The sequence below is a fragment of the Patiria miniata genome, unplaced genomic scaffold (assembly GCF_015706575.1).
Source record: "Patiria miniata isolate m_02_andy unplaced genomic scaffold, ASM1570657v1 HiC_scaffold_30, whole genome shotgun sequence".
NCBI classification, from domain to species: Eukaryota; Metazoa; Echinodermata; class Asteroidea; order Valvatida; family Asterinidae; genus Patiria; species Patiria miniata.
Window position 1 is genome coordinate 4,841,986 of NW_024037070.1, and position 14,484 is coordinate 4,856,469.

General features: G+C 38.8%; 1 protein-coding gene across 2 annotated transcripts in view; it reads right to left on the minus strand.

The window, feature by feature from the left end:
- LOC119739335 (granule associated Rac and RHOG effector protein 1-like) overlaps window positions 1–14,484 on the minus strand; it is a 32,186-nt gene that overhangs the window by 13,222 nt on the left and 4,480 nt on the right. For both annotated transcript variants that reach the window (XM_038214227.1, XM_038214226.1), the window contains exons 3-4: window positions 3,591–3,767; window positions 404–541 (exon numbers count right to left, since the gene is read on the minus strand). In XM_038214227.1, coding sequence (XP_038070155.1) covers window positions 404–541; window positions 3,591–3,767 — 315 coding nt within the window. The remainder of the gene's footprint in view (window positions 1–403; window positions 542–3,590; window positions 3,768–14,484) is intronic.

Below are 14,484 nucleotides of genomic sequence, written 5' to 3' on the forward strand. Positions count from 1 at the left end.
ATATATGCAGTGCGCAATTCAAAAAAGTTATAGCAGTTCCGAAGCAAACTCTCAAATTTCTTCCAGTGCAATAAAAGATGCAGCAAGACCTTTGTGCAACTTCACTGGTCAGCTCTTTTGTTATATGTAGTATGTGTCGGACTGAAAATGGACCGTAATTGCCTGCAGTCGTCGCGCATCAGCAGTTTCCCTAGACGTTGTTCTGACAGGTTCGTGGGCGATATTGGTTGGTCGTGATAGCGCCCTCTCGCAGTGGCCGGTTATCGCGGCGGCGGGTTTTCGCGTATCAAACAAGAACAACGTCTAGCCCCTAGACCACCTCCAAATGCGTTTGACGACACCGAGCACATCTACTAGTCCTACACCAGGGTCCACAGTACTGTGTATTTCTACATGAACCTACCGATGATTGAATGTCCAACTTCTGCTTGACCTCTGACACCTTGGCATCCCCATGGTGACCTCTCGGGTGGTGCGCATCATCCAATAGCTGTTGCTCGTTGGGGGTGAGACTCACTCCTGTCCGTAGAGACTTGGTTGCCTGCAATGATAATATCAATTTATGTTTATTTATTTATTTATTTCTTATTTTATTTGGGTAGCCATTTCATTGGAATCCACTGGTCTCCAATGAGGCCCAGTGAAGAGAAGACAATGTGAAGAAATTACAGTTTTAGAGGTGGGAGGAAAGCCCCCGAAGATCATTCTGGGGAAAACCCACGGAATCAAGTAGGGACTGAAAAGCCAATCCACATATTGGCCCAGGCGGGCTTCGAACCCGGGTCACAGCGGTGGAAGGCGAGGAAAGTACCGCTACGCCTACCTGACTCCCCATAGTTATCAATATTTAGGGATTTTGCTTATGCCCTTGGCATTTTTATATTTGATAAAAACAGCTTATTACTGTCTCTTTTATGAAGTTACACGTAATACAATAAATACAACCTTAACCTAAATGTAAACCATTTTTTACAAATATGAAAAAGAGGACAATGTAATCATATAGGGCCTACCCAGAACAAAATACCTTTGATTTTGATTAACCTTTTTCTGTTGGTTTAATGACAAGTATTATTAATTTAGGGGTTTTGCATAATGTGCCCTTAGCTTTAATCAGTTTAATTAAAAAAATTTATTACTGTGACTCTCATATGATATTACTTGTACACAATAAATAAAACCATAAACCTACATTGTGTAAATGTAATAGATTTTCTAAATGCTACATGTATGCCCAACAAATTCATTTGATAATGCTTTCGTTTCAAGAAATAAAAATGAAATAGTACAAGGAAATTGTTTGTACATTGTACAAAATAATGACAACATTATGTACATCCTACGTTATTGTGTACTGTCCTGGAAATGGGCATTTCTCCCAATGAGTGCTAAGCAAGTTCATACCTGTTTACCCAATAATTTCAATAATTAACATAAAACTGCAAAATCACAATTCCAGCAATTGTTGGTCGTCGCTTTTGTCACTACATTTCCCACAACGAGACACAACCTCAAGCTTCCATGCCTACTTATTAAAGCCAGAGTCCATCATTTGCAGCTATCCAAAAAATAACAGGCGTATTTATTGTTGAAAAAAATACTTGATTGAAAGATAGTAAGGAGACTAAACTCCCTGTGAAATTATTCTTTCTGGCATGCTGTCATTTTGAAGTTATCAACGAAAGAAGGCCTTTCCAACGGTGCGTCTTAGGAAGCACCGTTGGAAATTTCCGTTAGTACATGTAGTCCGTTTTTTTCAAAAGGCGAAGTGCGTGCAAGCGTTGGCACGACGCACATGCGGTTGCTATAATTCGTCAGATCGGTGCGCGACATCGCGTAGCTGCAATCGGCTCAGTGAGATCGCGTCTTGGACGCTGAATTCAGGCCCAATTCAAACTATGAGTCAGCAACTTTTGATTTGAAACCGAGATCCTAGAATGATGTTTTTCTCGAAACATACAGCTGAAGCTGAGCTGAAACTTCATCAGGTAAGCTGTTCAGCACCCTTCTTTAGAATTTGAGCACTATTGTTGCTTCAAACGAACAAAAATGCACAAATTACAAATGATGGACTATGCCTTTAAATCTGTTATTCTCCTTACTCCATAAATGCACCTGGCTTAAAAAGTACAGGTTGCTCATATTTATCCCCACTGATCAATATCTCCATCCATCAAGTCATCTGCCCATCTTCTCCCTAATCAGTGACACTGGATCCCTAAAGAATCATTATTTTTTCTTGTCGCTGTCTCGCCCGCAAAAAAAATAATAATTGTAATAACAGGGATGATCTTGGGCTGATATTAAAGAGGAGTCGTAAAGGTTCTCATGTTTCGTACTTTTATTGTCAACCTTAACTCCCTGCATTTTTGCTACGATGTAGCCTCAATCCTGCAAAATCCTCTAGTTGGCCTCATGGAAAAATAGCATATAGCCTATATCCTGCAAATTCCTCCATTATTTCTTGAATATGGTCCATGGAGGGGTGACCACTGCCTGAATCGTGCAACATCCTCCGGCTATGACTGTCAATACGTCGAGGCAGAGGCAGTGACATCTTGGAGCAGTGCGGAGGATTTCAAGTAAAATCAAGGACTAAATTTATGCACGGCTGAGCATAAACAACACAAGGTCCGGCCCAAGACCTTGACACAGTGCGTACTCCGAAATCGGCAACGCACTTTTGCCATGTAACCTCAATCCTGCAAATTCCTCCAATTTGCAAAAAGGATTTTGGAGGATTTGGGTTTGTTATGCCCTTTCCAGTTTCACCCCCAAAAAGGTTTGTTTTTTTCACTTGCTATTTTCCTAGCAATATTAAAGTTATTCATTTTTGAGTGCAATATCAAATGAAAAAATCCACCAACATTTACATTGTAGTTATTGAATTATTTCTTTACAGAATTTGAGTTTCTTGCGGCCGACAATAATCCGGCTCTCACAGGGCCGGTTCATTTGTGTGAAAAATAAAAGCCTCTTTTCAGAGGGATGCAGACACCCAGAATTGGCGGGGGAAAGTACTTTTTGTAAAAAAAAAAAATTAGAAATTGGAAATTTGTCAGAAAAAAAAAAAATCTTTTTAATAGCACGGGGCATGGATCTTTTAACCATTACCTCTGAACAGAGTAATGTGAGCAGCAGTGATACAAAAATGTATGTGCTAATATTACATTGTGAGCAGTACATGCACCGGTAGTCATGCTATGCTTAATTTCCGAAAAATAAACCACATAAAATCTCAATAATTCATGCAAGAAGTGTTATACTGTAGATCCCAGTGAATACAATCTTGAATGAACAAGGTACTTTAGTCTGTGATAGAAATCACTAATCATGAAAAAAAAAAATCTGAAATAGCTCTAAACAAATCATAAAAACACGAATGATAATGATTACAAAAATTACAATTAATGCAAAGTTACTCGCAATAAACCTTTTCGATTTTTTTTTATTTTATAAAAATCATAACAATTATGCAAATGTATTCACAACAAACCCCTCTTACCATCGATAGTATAGATAACACAAAGATTGATAAAGACTGGTAAATTGCATGCAAATTTACTCGTATTACACCGCCCTCTACTGACCTGCGAGGCCGCGATCCACGTACTGCAGGCCTCTCGGATTCCGTCGTCCTCGCATCGCTCCCCGATCAATACGTCTTCCACCTCCTCGTAGCGGCCCAAGGGTGCGAAAACATCGGTCGCTGACCGGAAGAAGTGGCACTGGGTCTGCAGCATCAGGAGGAAACATCTGGCCAGGACCTGAGAGATTGAGAGAGAGAGACGAGAGACAGTCTTAAAGATGAGGCTAGACACATCAATCTGTCTAAAAGCCAATTCATTCTTGGTGCAAATTTGAACATGAACATCAGCACCAGCGTGACCGTAAGGTCAGAGCCAAATTCTGCTAAATGCACATCAAAAATCTGTCAGATTTATCAAAAATCTGCCAAATTCCCCAGAATTACTCGAAATACTCTATAAACACTTAAAATCACATGCAGATTGGTACTTTTGCCTTAATTAAGGTTCAAATTACATTATAAACAATCTATAGTCTCATAAAGATGTTGTGAAATTATCGCGTAAATTTCGGCAAAACGCGGATCCGGCCACGACGAAGTTCGTTTCCCAGTGAACCTCAGCACCTACGGTAGACCAGCCAACCTGGTCTACAAAAGGATTGAAGCTTTTTTAAACAATTATATCATTTTTTGTTCAAATTTGCTGTTTTTCTGTCAAATAACCATTTTTTGCAGAATTCTGCCAGAAATCCATTCTGTTAAATTTTCTGTCAAACTCATTTTTTAACAAAAATTCTGTCAAAGTTAGCCGAAAATCTGCTAAAACGGTTACCCTGATCAGCACTAATCTGTGACGCCACGGCAAGTATATTCACATCTCAAATTTTAAAAAGTTGAAAATGTTTCAACTCTGGAAAATCTTTGCAGCAAATGTTGAAGTCAAATTTCCTCTGCTTTGCATTTGTGTGAGCAGGCATTAAGAACTATCTTTTTTATCTGCATCCAGTAAGGTCACTTGGAGGTAATGATAAATTTCCAGCTGTAGAATTTATTTTAAGATACTCAGAAACCCTCAATTGTTTTCACACAAGGTAAAAAACTGAAAAGGTTACAGTGGTCTCCAACATCATTATACATTTTCACATGATGTCCAGTAAAAGTTATCAGATATTCTTCTCGACAAATCAACCAACAAAATGGCCCTTCTGTGCAAACCTCAAAAGAAAATCAAGATATAAGGCCTAGATTTAGGATCCCGTGTGCACAAAATCCATCCCCAGAATCCAAATCCAAGAATCAAGGGCAAAACGAAATGGCAAAACTCATACAATCTTTCAATTCATGGCCTTCAAATCGCGAGTGCTGGATTATCTCATCATTTTATATACCCTTCTAGGTCAGGATTTTTTTCCCCAAACAAGATCGGACAATATCAAAAGAGGGCGCACTCTTTACCGGTACGTTATGCATATTCATGAAGTCCAGGGCTTTACAGAATAAGTTAAGGCATAATGGTGTTTAAATCACTGACAATTGGCAGCTGATTCGTGGACTGGTTGGAAGTAGTCCTGACTTCTAATCAGGTGATTTGAGTTCGAATCTCAGTGAGTGTTTTTCACTTCTTCTCATTTTACTTTTTAATTAATTAAAGTGAGGAAGGAACATTTCTCAAAAGACATAAAGCCTATCTCGGGTTTGTGTTGTGGAGAAACAAGTCATTAGGTATGCATGTAATGGACCAATCAGAGTGGTCACGCTGCTTGCCACATAAACTTGCTAAGCCGTATTTTCTGTTAACTACATGTACATGTAGCTCCATAACATTGGGCCTACGGGTATGTATGATCCAATTTCATGACTCTGCTTAGTGTTAATGGAAATTTCCTGCTTACTGTAAAATTCTGTGCTTACAGTTTGCAGCGGTTAATTAATTTTGGCTTATGCACTATACATGTACATCCAGTAACTATGGATTCTATGCTTACAGGGTAAGCATCTTTTTCTGCTAGCGCTGTTACTTTGTTAGCACAGTATGGTGATCGTAAGCCCGGAATTCTGTGGCTAGCCAAGCCATGAAGTTGCGGGTCCAGGTTTAATATCTGGGTCACCTAGCGTGAAGCTACATGTATCGTTTCTGAGAAAGCACGCTCGAAGCCTGACCCAACTGATCACGAAGTAATTAAATCAAGATGGATGGGGCTTCTCGGAATCCGATGACTCAACCCTCGACAGACGCTAAACAATAACAACAGCTGTGCATACTAATTAGATAGGACAGTTCAGAAATCTATATTCATTGCTAGCAACAAGGAAGACGACCGAAGGTGGAGAATTGAAAACTAATTGGAATGGACGTTTCTTGGAAATCATCTTCGGTCGTGATTGTCAAAGGAAAAGGAGCATCTTGTGTCTGGAAAAAAAAAATCAATGGCTACTGTTTGGGCAATCACTGCATTCACAGCTGACACTTGGGAAATAGTTTGAACACAACAGGAATGGACGAGGATAATGTGGACAAGAAACTGGCGCAAATGTGCAGTAGATATAGATTACAACAAAATTTGTCTATTCAACTATTGAAACTCCCAAGTACACATTCAATGTAATTAAAGGAAGAAAAATTAAGCTTAATCGAACAAAATGCAAAAATTGTAAAAAAAAATTCAACAACACCCCCTTCCTTAAAAAACCAAAACAGTCGGATGGTCAAGGACTTGTAAACACTAAAATTCCATGTAATGTTTGATTCCCATTATTTTCCTTGTAAACATGCATGGCTTTCTGTTTATCTGCATTTTGCCAGGTACTATTTGATATGATATGCAATATTATTCCTAGTATAGTATAAGCACTTGTAGTTGAGTTGGTAAAGGAGTAATCAGGTTTTGTTCACATTTTAAGAATGGAAGTAAGCACACCTTCGAAAGTATGGAGTGCCTAAGAGGGTAAATTCATTCCAAGAACTCTTATTAAATGAAGGGAAAGTACATCATTGGCTTTTGCTGTAATTTTGAACTGTTTGCGGGATTACTATAATAGATCAAATATTGTTACACTGACATGGTTGAAGTTTTGTGTTCGAAAATGCTGGAAAAACCAAGAAAAACAAAAATGCTCAAGTAGTCTGGTTCCCTGACTCCAGTAAAGATAAAATGGATCAATTAATAGATGCCGGACAATTGTAAGGTAAGGGAACCAGTCTAGCTGGCCTGCACCCGTTCATGTATATATGTAACCAATAGCAAACAACATTTTGACTGAAAAAAAATTGTAACTTTGGAGCAGTAGTTGAAAAATAGTTAGGTTTTTCCAAGGGTGGTCGGCCGACCACCGTTGGAAATGTATACAAAAATACCATTTTCTTGAAAACGACTTCACACCAGGTGCTATAATTTGCTTCAGACTGTCATTTACCAACATCCTAGTAAGGTATTTCATAAAAACTTGGTAGTTTTGTTTTTCGAATGTTTGCAAATGTTGTATATTCCCTTTAAGAATGGAAGTAAGCACACCTTCAGAAGTACGGAGTGCCCAAGAGGATAAATTCATTCCAAGAGCTCTATTAAGTAAATTAAGCTGGGGGAATTTCAAGTTTTCTTAATGGAAAGTCAACAGCCCTACAAACCTATGAAGAGCAACAGTGGTGTGCCAGAGTGCGAGTGTGAAAGGTTTGTGTGTGGGTGGGGACCGGGAAGCAAATTTTCACCGAGACAGCGCAGCAAGTGCATGCACTTACTGTAGCTGAACTGACTAGCATACATATGTACATGTTCATGTACATGTTCAATGGTCCTTTCAACCTTTTAATGCATACTCGGCCCCCTGACCTACTGTACATGTACATGTGAAGGTAAAAAAAATATTGTTTCTGGTACATGAACACCCATTAAAAGCATTGTACTTCTGGTAAATACAAGTGCACACATGATCTGATGCACCGTGCCCTCTGGAGACATGCACACAATAGGGAACAAAAGATTGTATACATGTACGTCTCCACAGGGCAATTTCTATAGATGAATACGTCTCCACAAGGTTTTTACGAAATAGATATGGATTTTACTGAAAAACTAGGAATTTCCAGGTATGTTGTTGAGTCGCAAATGGTAGAGTTTTATAAAAGGGATATTAAGTCCGAATTTCAGCCAAGGAAATTAATTCTGGTTATAATAAGAGCATTTTGAAACTGTACTTTCAAACTCGAAAACTTGAGTACACGAGAACAAAGAAATGTCTCCACAAGGATACAAATTTCAGTGTGTCTGCGAACACATCAGCTGTTCGGTGTTGGCCTAAATAAATTTACAAAGAGTATTTCCATTTAGAAGTTGAACAAAGTAATTGATTGGAGCGGGGTTTAAACCTGCGACCTCCATACTATCCAGTGCTCTACACACTGAGCTATCCAGCTCTATATGTTGGCGAGTTGTCCAATTTGTCACTGTCTTTGCTCGAGGGACGCTAGTCAGAAGCCACAAAGAATATTTTTGAAGCTTGGGCTTCACCTCTGGCCCAAAATCTACATGTACATGTATGAAAAGTAATAATGACTACAATTACTGACTTCAAAGTCCTTGGAAACCAGGGGCCAACTTTATGGTGCTGCTAAATAAATATCTGCTTAGTAGAAATCGGTCACCAGCCAAAATGCCATGAACTGTTGACTGCTTACGACTGGTTCTCGGTGGATTTTTACTTAAAACATAAAATCTGCTAAGCAGTATAATTTCCAATTTGCCCTCCATGAAATTGGAGTGCGAATTTTGACAGATTTGGAAGAGAAGAATTTTGCTAACTCTATTTCATCATTTAAAAAAAAAATATATTCCCCATCATTTGTTACCAATACTACATATTTTATGAAATTATTATGACACATTTTTTTAAAATTGGAGTGCAAAGTCTGACATGTGGACTGAGAAGAAACTTTTTGCAATAAGAAAGTTTCTTGTTTTTCTTTTTCTTTTAAAATATCCCCATCATTTGATACTGCAGATTTCATTAAAGGCATTGGCTTTTGCTGTCATTTTCAAAAATGAAATATTTGAGGGGCTAGTATAATAGATCAAATATTGGTACACTGACATGTTTGAAGTTTTGTGTTCGAAAATGCTGGAAAAACCAAGAAAAACAAAACTGTTCAAGTAGTCTGGTTCCCTGACTCCACTAAATATAAAATGGATGAATTTTCAGATCGATGCCGGAAAATTGTTAGATAAGAGTACCAGTCTAGCTGGCCTGCACCCGTTCATGAACATGTAACCAATAGCAAACAAAATTTGGACTGAATTAATGGTAAACTTGGAGCAGTAGTTGAAAAATAGTTAGGTTTTTCCAACGGTGGTCGGCCGACCACCACTGGAAATTTTTTACAAAAATACCATTTTTTGGAAAATGACTTCACACCAGGTGCCATGATTTTACAGGATGCTTTAGACTGTCATTTACCAACATCCTATTAAGGTATTCCGTAAAAACTTGGTAGTTTTATTTTTCGATGTTTGCAAATGTTGCATATTCCCTTTAAATTATTTTGACCAATAACATAAACAGGTACAATGTACATCTAGATATCCAATAAAACCTACAAGATTGTAAACTTCTACATATACATGTAACAGTACCGGTACAAGCCACCCGCCCTACGAGATTGCATTATTCTTTTTCTAGTACAAGCCTACCCTCCCTGCCTCCATAAATCTGTAAACAAGAGATTGAATTGGCCGTCGGGAATTAAACGAGGTGTCTCCTCTCCTCTCAGGCTCGGCCCAGCAAGGTGATGAATTACCGTGACGACCCGCTCCTTGCTGCCAGAGGAGAATCAATCAGAGGCCTCGGTGCATTACCCAACAGACGCTCGACCGACGCGTTTTGTTTACATCATCTTCATAACTGATTTTGTTCTTTAATTTTATTCAACAACATCTTCATAACTGATTTTGTTCTTTAATTTTGTACATTTCCCAAAGATACTGGGCGAATGTGTTTTGTTGACGTCATCTTCATCAATTTTTTTTTTCTAATTTGGGGGAAGGGATATCTTGGGAACGGCATCTGAGTTGAGAGGTTCTGGTTTATAATTTAGTTTTCAACAAATCTACAATTTCTTTTCATTTTAGAAAACAAATTAGTACGAAACTCCCTCAGACATGCATTACATAATGTACTTAATACATTTTTTTAAAATTTAAAATAAACCTTGATTAGGCCAAAAAAAAAGTCTCCGGTTTCTGGTATGCGCGCGCGTCGCCGTAGCCATGCGCGTCTGCAAAATTTACAAAAAAAATTTTCAATGTAAGATGATGTCTCAAAACCGCCAAACTCACTGGTTTGACTGGAATCCTGCTGCTGCACAATTTTAACGTGTTTTTTGATGGGGTTACGATCGAGTATAAGCTTTATGTGGCCACTCTGGGCTCCCATACATTTTGCACTAAATTTAGTCGGCCATCATTTCCAGTCATCAGCCGACATTTGAAGAAAAAAAAAGTAAAAAAAAAAAAAAAAGCCGCGCCGCCGCACCACTTTTGAGGCAAGCTCCATACCAGAAACTGGAGACTTTTTGGGGGGGCCTTAACCCTATCGTAACTCCCTAGGCCTTTTTGCTAGGATATATAGCCTCAATCCTGCAAAATCCTCCAATTGGCCTCAAGGAAAAATAATATATACATGTACATGTAGCCTCAATCCTGCAAATTCCTCCATTATTTCTTGAATATGGTCCGTGGAGGGGTGACCACTGCCTGAATCCTGCAAAATTCTGTGGCAGTGGCAGTCAATACGTTGAGGCTTGGCCTGTGACATCCTGGAGCAGTACGGAGGATTTCAAGCATACATGTAATCCAGGCCTATATTCATGCATGGCTGAGCAAAAACAACACAAGGTCCGGCCCAAGACCTTGACAAAGTGCATCCTACGAAATCAGTAACACACTTTTGCCATGTAACCTCAATCCTCCAAATTCTTCCACTTTGGCAAAGAGGGTTTTGCAGGATTCAGGGCGGTTAGGGTTAAAATATATGTTCATACATATATATGCAATTTGTAAAAGTATATGAAAATTGTATTTCTGTGAATGCCAGGCTACGAAACATCTTGGAACAACTTAATTTCTAAAAAGTACAAGTCTGCTTTATAAAGTGAAACGAAAAATTACATGACCAATAAATGTTTGTTTTAAAAACACCGCTATTTTTTTAACATGGAGATGATGTATCCTAAACATGCTAAAAGAAACAATATACAGGGTACTTCTCCAAACGGAAACGCCAGAAATATAACAGGAAGTACTTGTGTGCATGTTGAAAATGCAGATGGTGACAGAATAACGTGTCTGCCTGGACAAAATGATTTATCAGAGAAGTTCAGGAGTAGTGGACAGATTAACATACTACATGTATTGTGCAAACTTATGAGTAAAAAAAATCAAAAAAAAAATCAAAACTTTTGACAGAAAACAAAGAATCATTTTACTTTGGCCCCATACTGTTAAAGGGAATGTATACCATTGGCTTTTGCTGTAATTTTCAGAAATGAAATACATGTATTTAAGTGGTTAGTATAATAGATCAAATATTGTTACACTGACATGTTTGAAGTTTGGTGTTCGAAAATGCTGGGAAAACCAAGAAAAACAAATATGTCCAAGTAGTCTGGTTCCCTGACTCCACTAAAGATGAAATGGATCAATTTATAGATGCCGGAAAATTGTAAGGTAAGGGAACCAGTCTAGCTGGCCTGCACCCGTTCATGAACATGTAACCAATAGCAAACAAAATTTGGACTAAAAAATGGTAAATTTGAAGCAGTAGTTGAAAAAAAGTTAGGTTTTCCAACGGTGGTCGGCCGACCACTTTTGGAAATGTATACAAAAATACCATTTTCTTGAAGATGACTTCACACCAGGAGACATAATTTTACAGGATGCTTTTGACTGTCATTTACCAACATCCAAGTAAGGTATTTCGTAAAAACTTGAGTTTTATTTTTCGATGTTTGCAAATGTTGTACATGAATATATTCCCTTTAAAGGGAAAATTTTGCAACATTGGAATGCGCCAAATTGGGCTACGAAACCCGTTTTAAATGAAATGATGTTAATTGAAAAGAGCCAATTAACAAACGTCCACACAACCATCCTTAAAAAACTGGGCGTTTTTGTGTTATTCTTGCGAGAACGAATTTCAGGGGTCAAAATTTTCACTCTCCAAAATCGAGCTGTTCAATGCTACACGTAGTCGTGATTCCTACCGCACACGTTCCACCAGTGCATCGCATTCTGCGGACGTGCAAGAAACAACATTTGTGTTTTGGTGCTGTGTGTATTACGTGTCACACACACGAGTACCATGACATTGAATGGACACAGCTGGAAATATGTGTATGCCACAAAATGTCCACCGCATCAGAAGTAAACAACCAGGATTTGTCGTCTTTTTTCAGGAACAGTGCCACATGAGGTTAAAGTTTCCTTTCAACCAGACCTTTGAAATAGGATTTAAGTAAACAATCCAAAACATGAAATTTTCAGGGATTTTCAGCTGTAATATGCCCCTTTAAGCCTGCTTTGAAGGGAAAAATCAAACACTTGGGTTCTAAACAAAAATATAAATTGAAATGCTTATAGCGCTTTCCATCGTATCAACAATCTCAGAGCGCTTTACAATTATTCCCCCGTTCATCAGGCCACGAGACCAAGCGGCAGCCCATATCAGCGCACATTCGGTCCTCTACCCTCACAGGTACCCATTCATACTCCTGGGTGGAGAGAAGCAATTGTAGTGAAGTGTCTTGCCAAAGGGCACAAACACCATGTTCCTGGTAGGGTTCGAACCCACGTACCATCGTGAGTCAAACACCGTAACCACTGGACCATAGTATGAATTGTGATGGCTTATTCATGTATAATTCAAACTGAGAATTAGGACTTTTATACAAATTACAAGTAGGCAGCCAGGGACGGGAAACAACACTTAATTATAAATTGGCCCCCTGCTGTTGAGCCTGTATTTTTTCCAGGGGGAAAATTGCTCATGGTTGATATGGGTTGCGATGCTTATTCACCGACCCAAACTAAGAAGTTAGACCTTTATCAAATAAATTAGGCGCAGGCAGAGACAGGAAACAACCATTAATTATAATTTGGCCCAATGCGGTTGAGCCAGTCTTTTCCAGGGGAAAATCACACACTTGCATTGATATGCGTTGTGATGGCCATTCACTGACCCAATCTACGGATCCTTCAATCCCATTAGGCCTCACGGCTGTACAGACATTATATACTGGCCCGTCCTAGCAGTGTTGCGCAGTCTGTTTTCTCCGAGGCTCGAAGAAAAATTCCCGACCCGCCCACTAGCATTATGGGGTTAGAGGAGGTGGCTTTTGCAGGGGCAGATTAATGATGATGCTCGGGCCCGGGGAAAAATCTCACGCAAAATTGAAAACAAAAACAAAACCAAATCCCTACTTTCCCAGCGATATCGTGAGATAGCTGGTTATGTGTATCGCAACCGCAGGGCATACATATGCAGGGTCGACTTTAACTTTTTCTTTCACTAGCCAACCGGGCTACTGAAACCATCCCCATGTTTTTATGTTATAGATTGTCTCATAAACAACAATGTGCCTACATGACACAATCTTGTCAGTGTTTTTAATAAACAGATCTAATAAATTCACCAAAATTTGACAAAAATGATACAGGTTTGCTTTCTGAATGCAGTGCCCGGCGTACAAATTCTAACGAAAAATGCCCCGGGCTACCTAAACTTTGTTCCTTGGTTGCCCGGTGGGCTAGTGAAAAATTCAGTATTAAACCTACCTGTTAAAATTTTGATCAAACTTTATAATGCTTTCGGTGATAATAAATACACGATCGCACAAACTGAGTCGTTGTGGATGTTTTTAATTGTGTTTTCGAAACGTGATACTCGCGCGATAGGGCGATATAAGCGACCGGACCGCGAATGCCACGAACAGGGTAGACAATGTGCAATACATGTACTGTAGAGTGATCTGTTTCCAAACCTAATTTCCTTATTTTCATTTACTGTTTATAAAGAATTACTAAAACAAAGTTTCATTTCAGTCTCTGTGTGCATTACATGCAAAACTTCAATTTATGAAAGTTGGTACTTCCCACTTCACAAACTCACTTCGTTAAAGGTACAATGTATAGTCCATCATTTGTAATTTGTACATTTTGTTCGTCTGAAGCAACAAAAGTGCTCAAGATAAAGAAGGGTGCTGAACAACTAACCTGATGAAGTTTCAGCTCAGCTTTAGCTGTAAATTTTGAGAAAAACAACATTCTAGGATCTCGATTCAAATCCAAAAGTTGCTGAATCATGTTTTGAATTAGGCCTGAATTCAGCGTCCGAGACACGTTCTCACTGAGCCGATTGCAGCTACGCGATGTCGCGCGCTCATCCGACAAATTACAGCAACCGCGCGTGCGTGTGCGTCGTGCCAATGCTTGCGCGTGCTTCGCCGAATAACAAGCTTAAGAAGCACCGTTGGAAAGCCTTCTTTTGTTGATTTCTTCAAAATACTTGCCAGAAAGAATAATTTCACAGGGAGTTTAGACCCCTTACTATCTTTCAACGAAGAATGTTTTTCAACAATAATTACGCCAGTTACTTTTTGGATAGCTGCAAATGATGGACTCTGGCTTTAAGTATCTTCAAATTTATATTAACAGGAGTTTGGGGTATCACTAATCTTAAATGATAAGAAACAATCCCCTCCCAAATTAGACAAAAGTTGTTTCTGATTTGTGGGTGACAGTGCAATACTAGAGATCTACGTACATTGTACATGTAGCTGTAGATAGGACAACATGGATTGGAGTTAAAAAAAAACTTGGACTAAGAATGCATCATACTCATAGGAAACAATTGCATACATGTACAGTTGTACAATGTACATTTGTACATGTTTTGTACAAGTGCCTCAC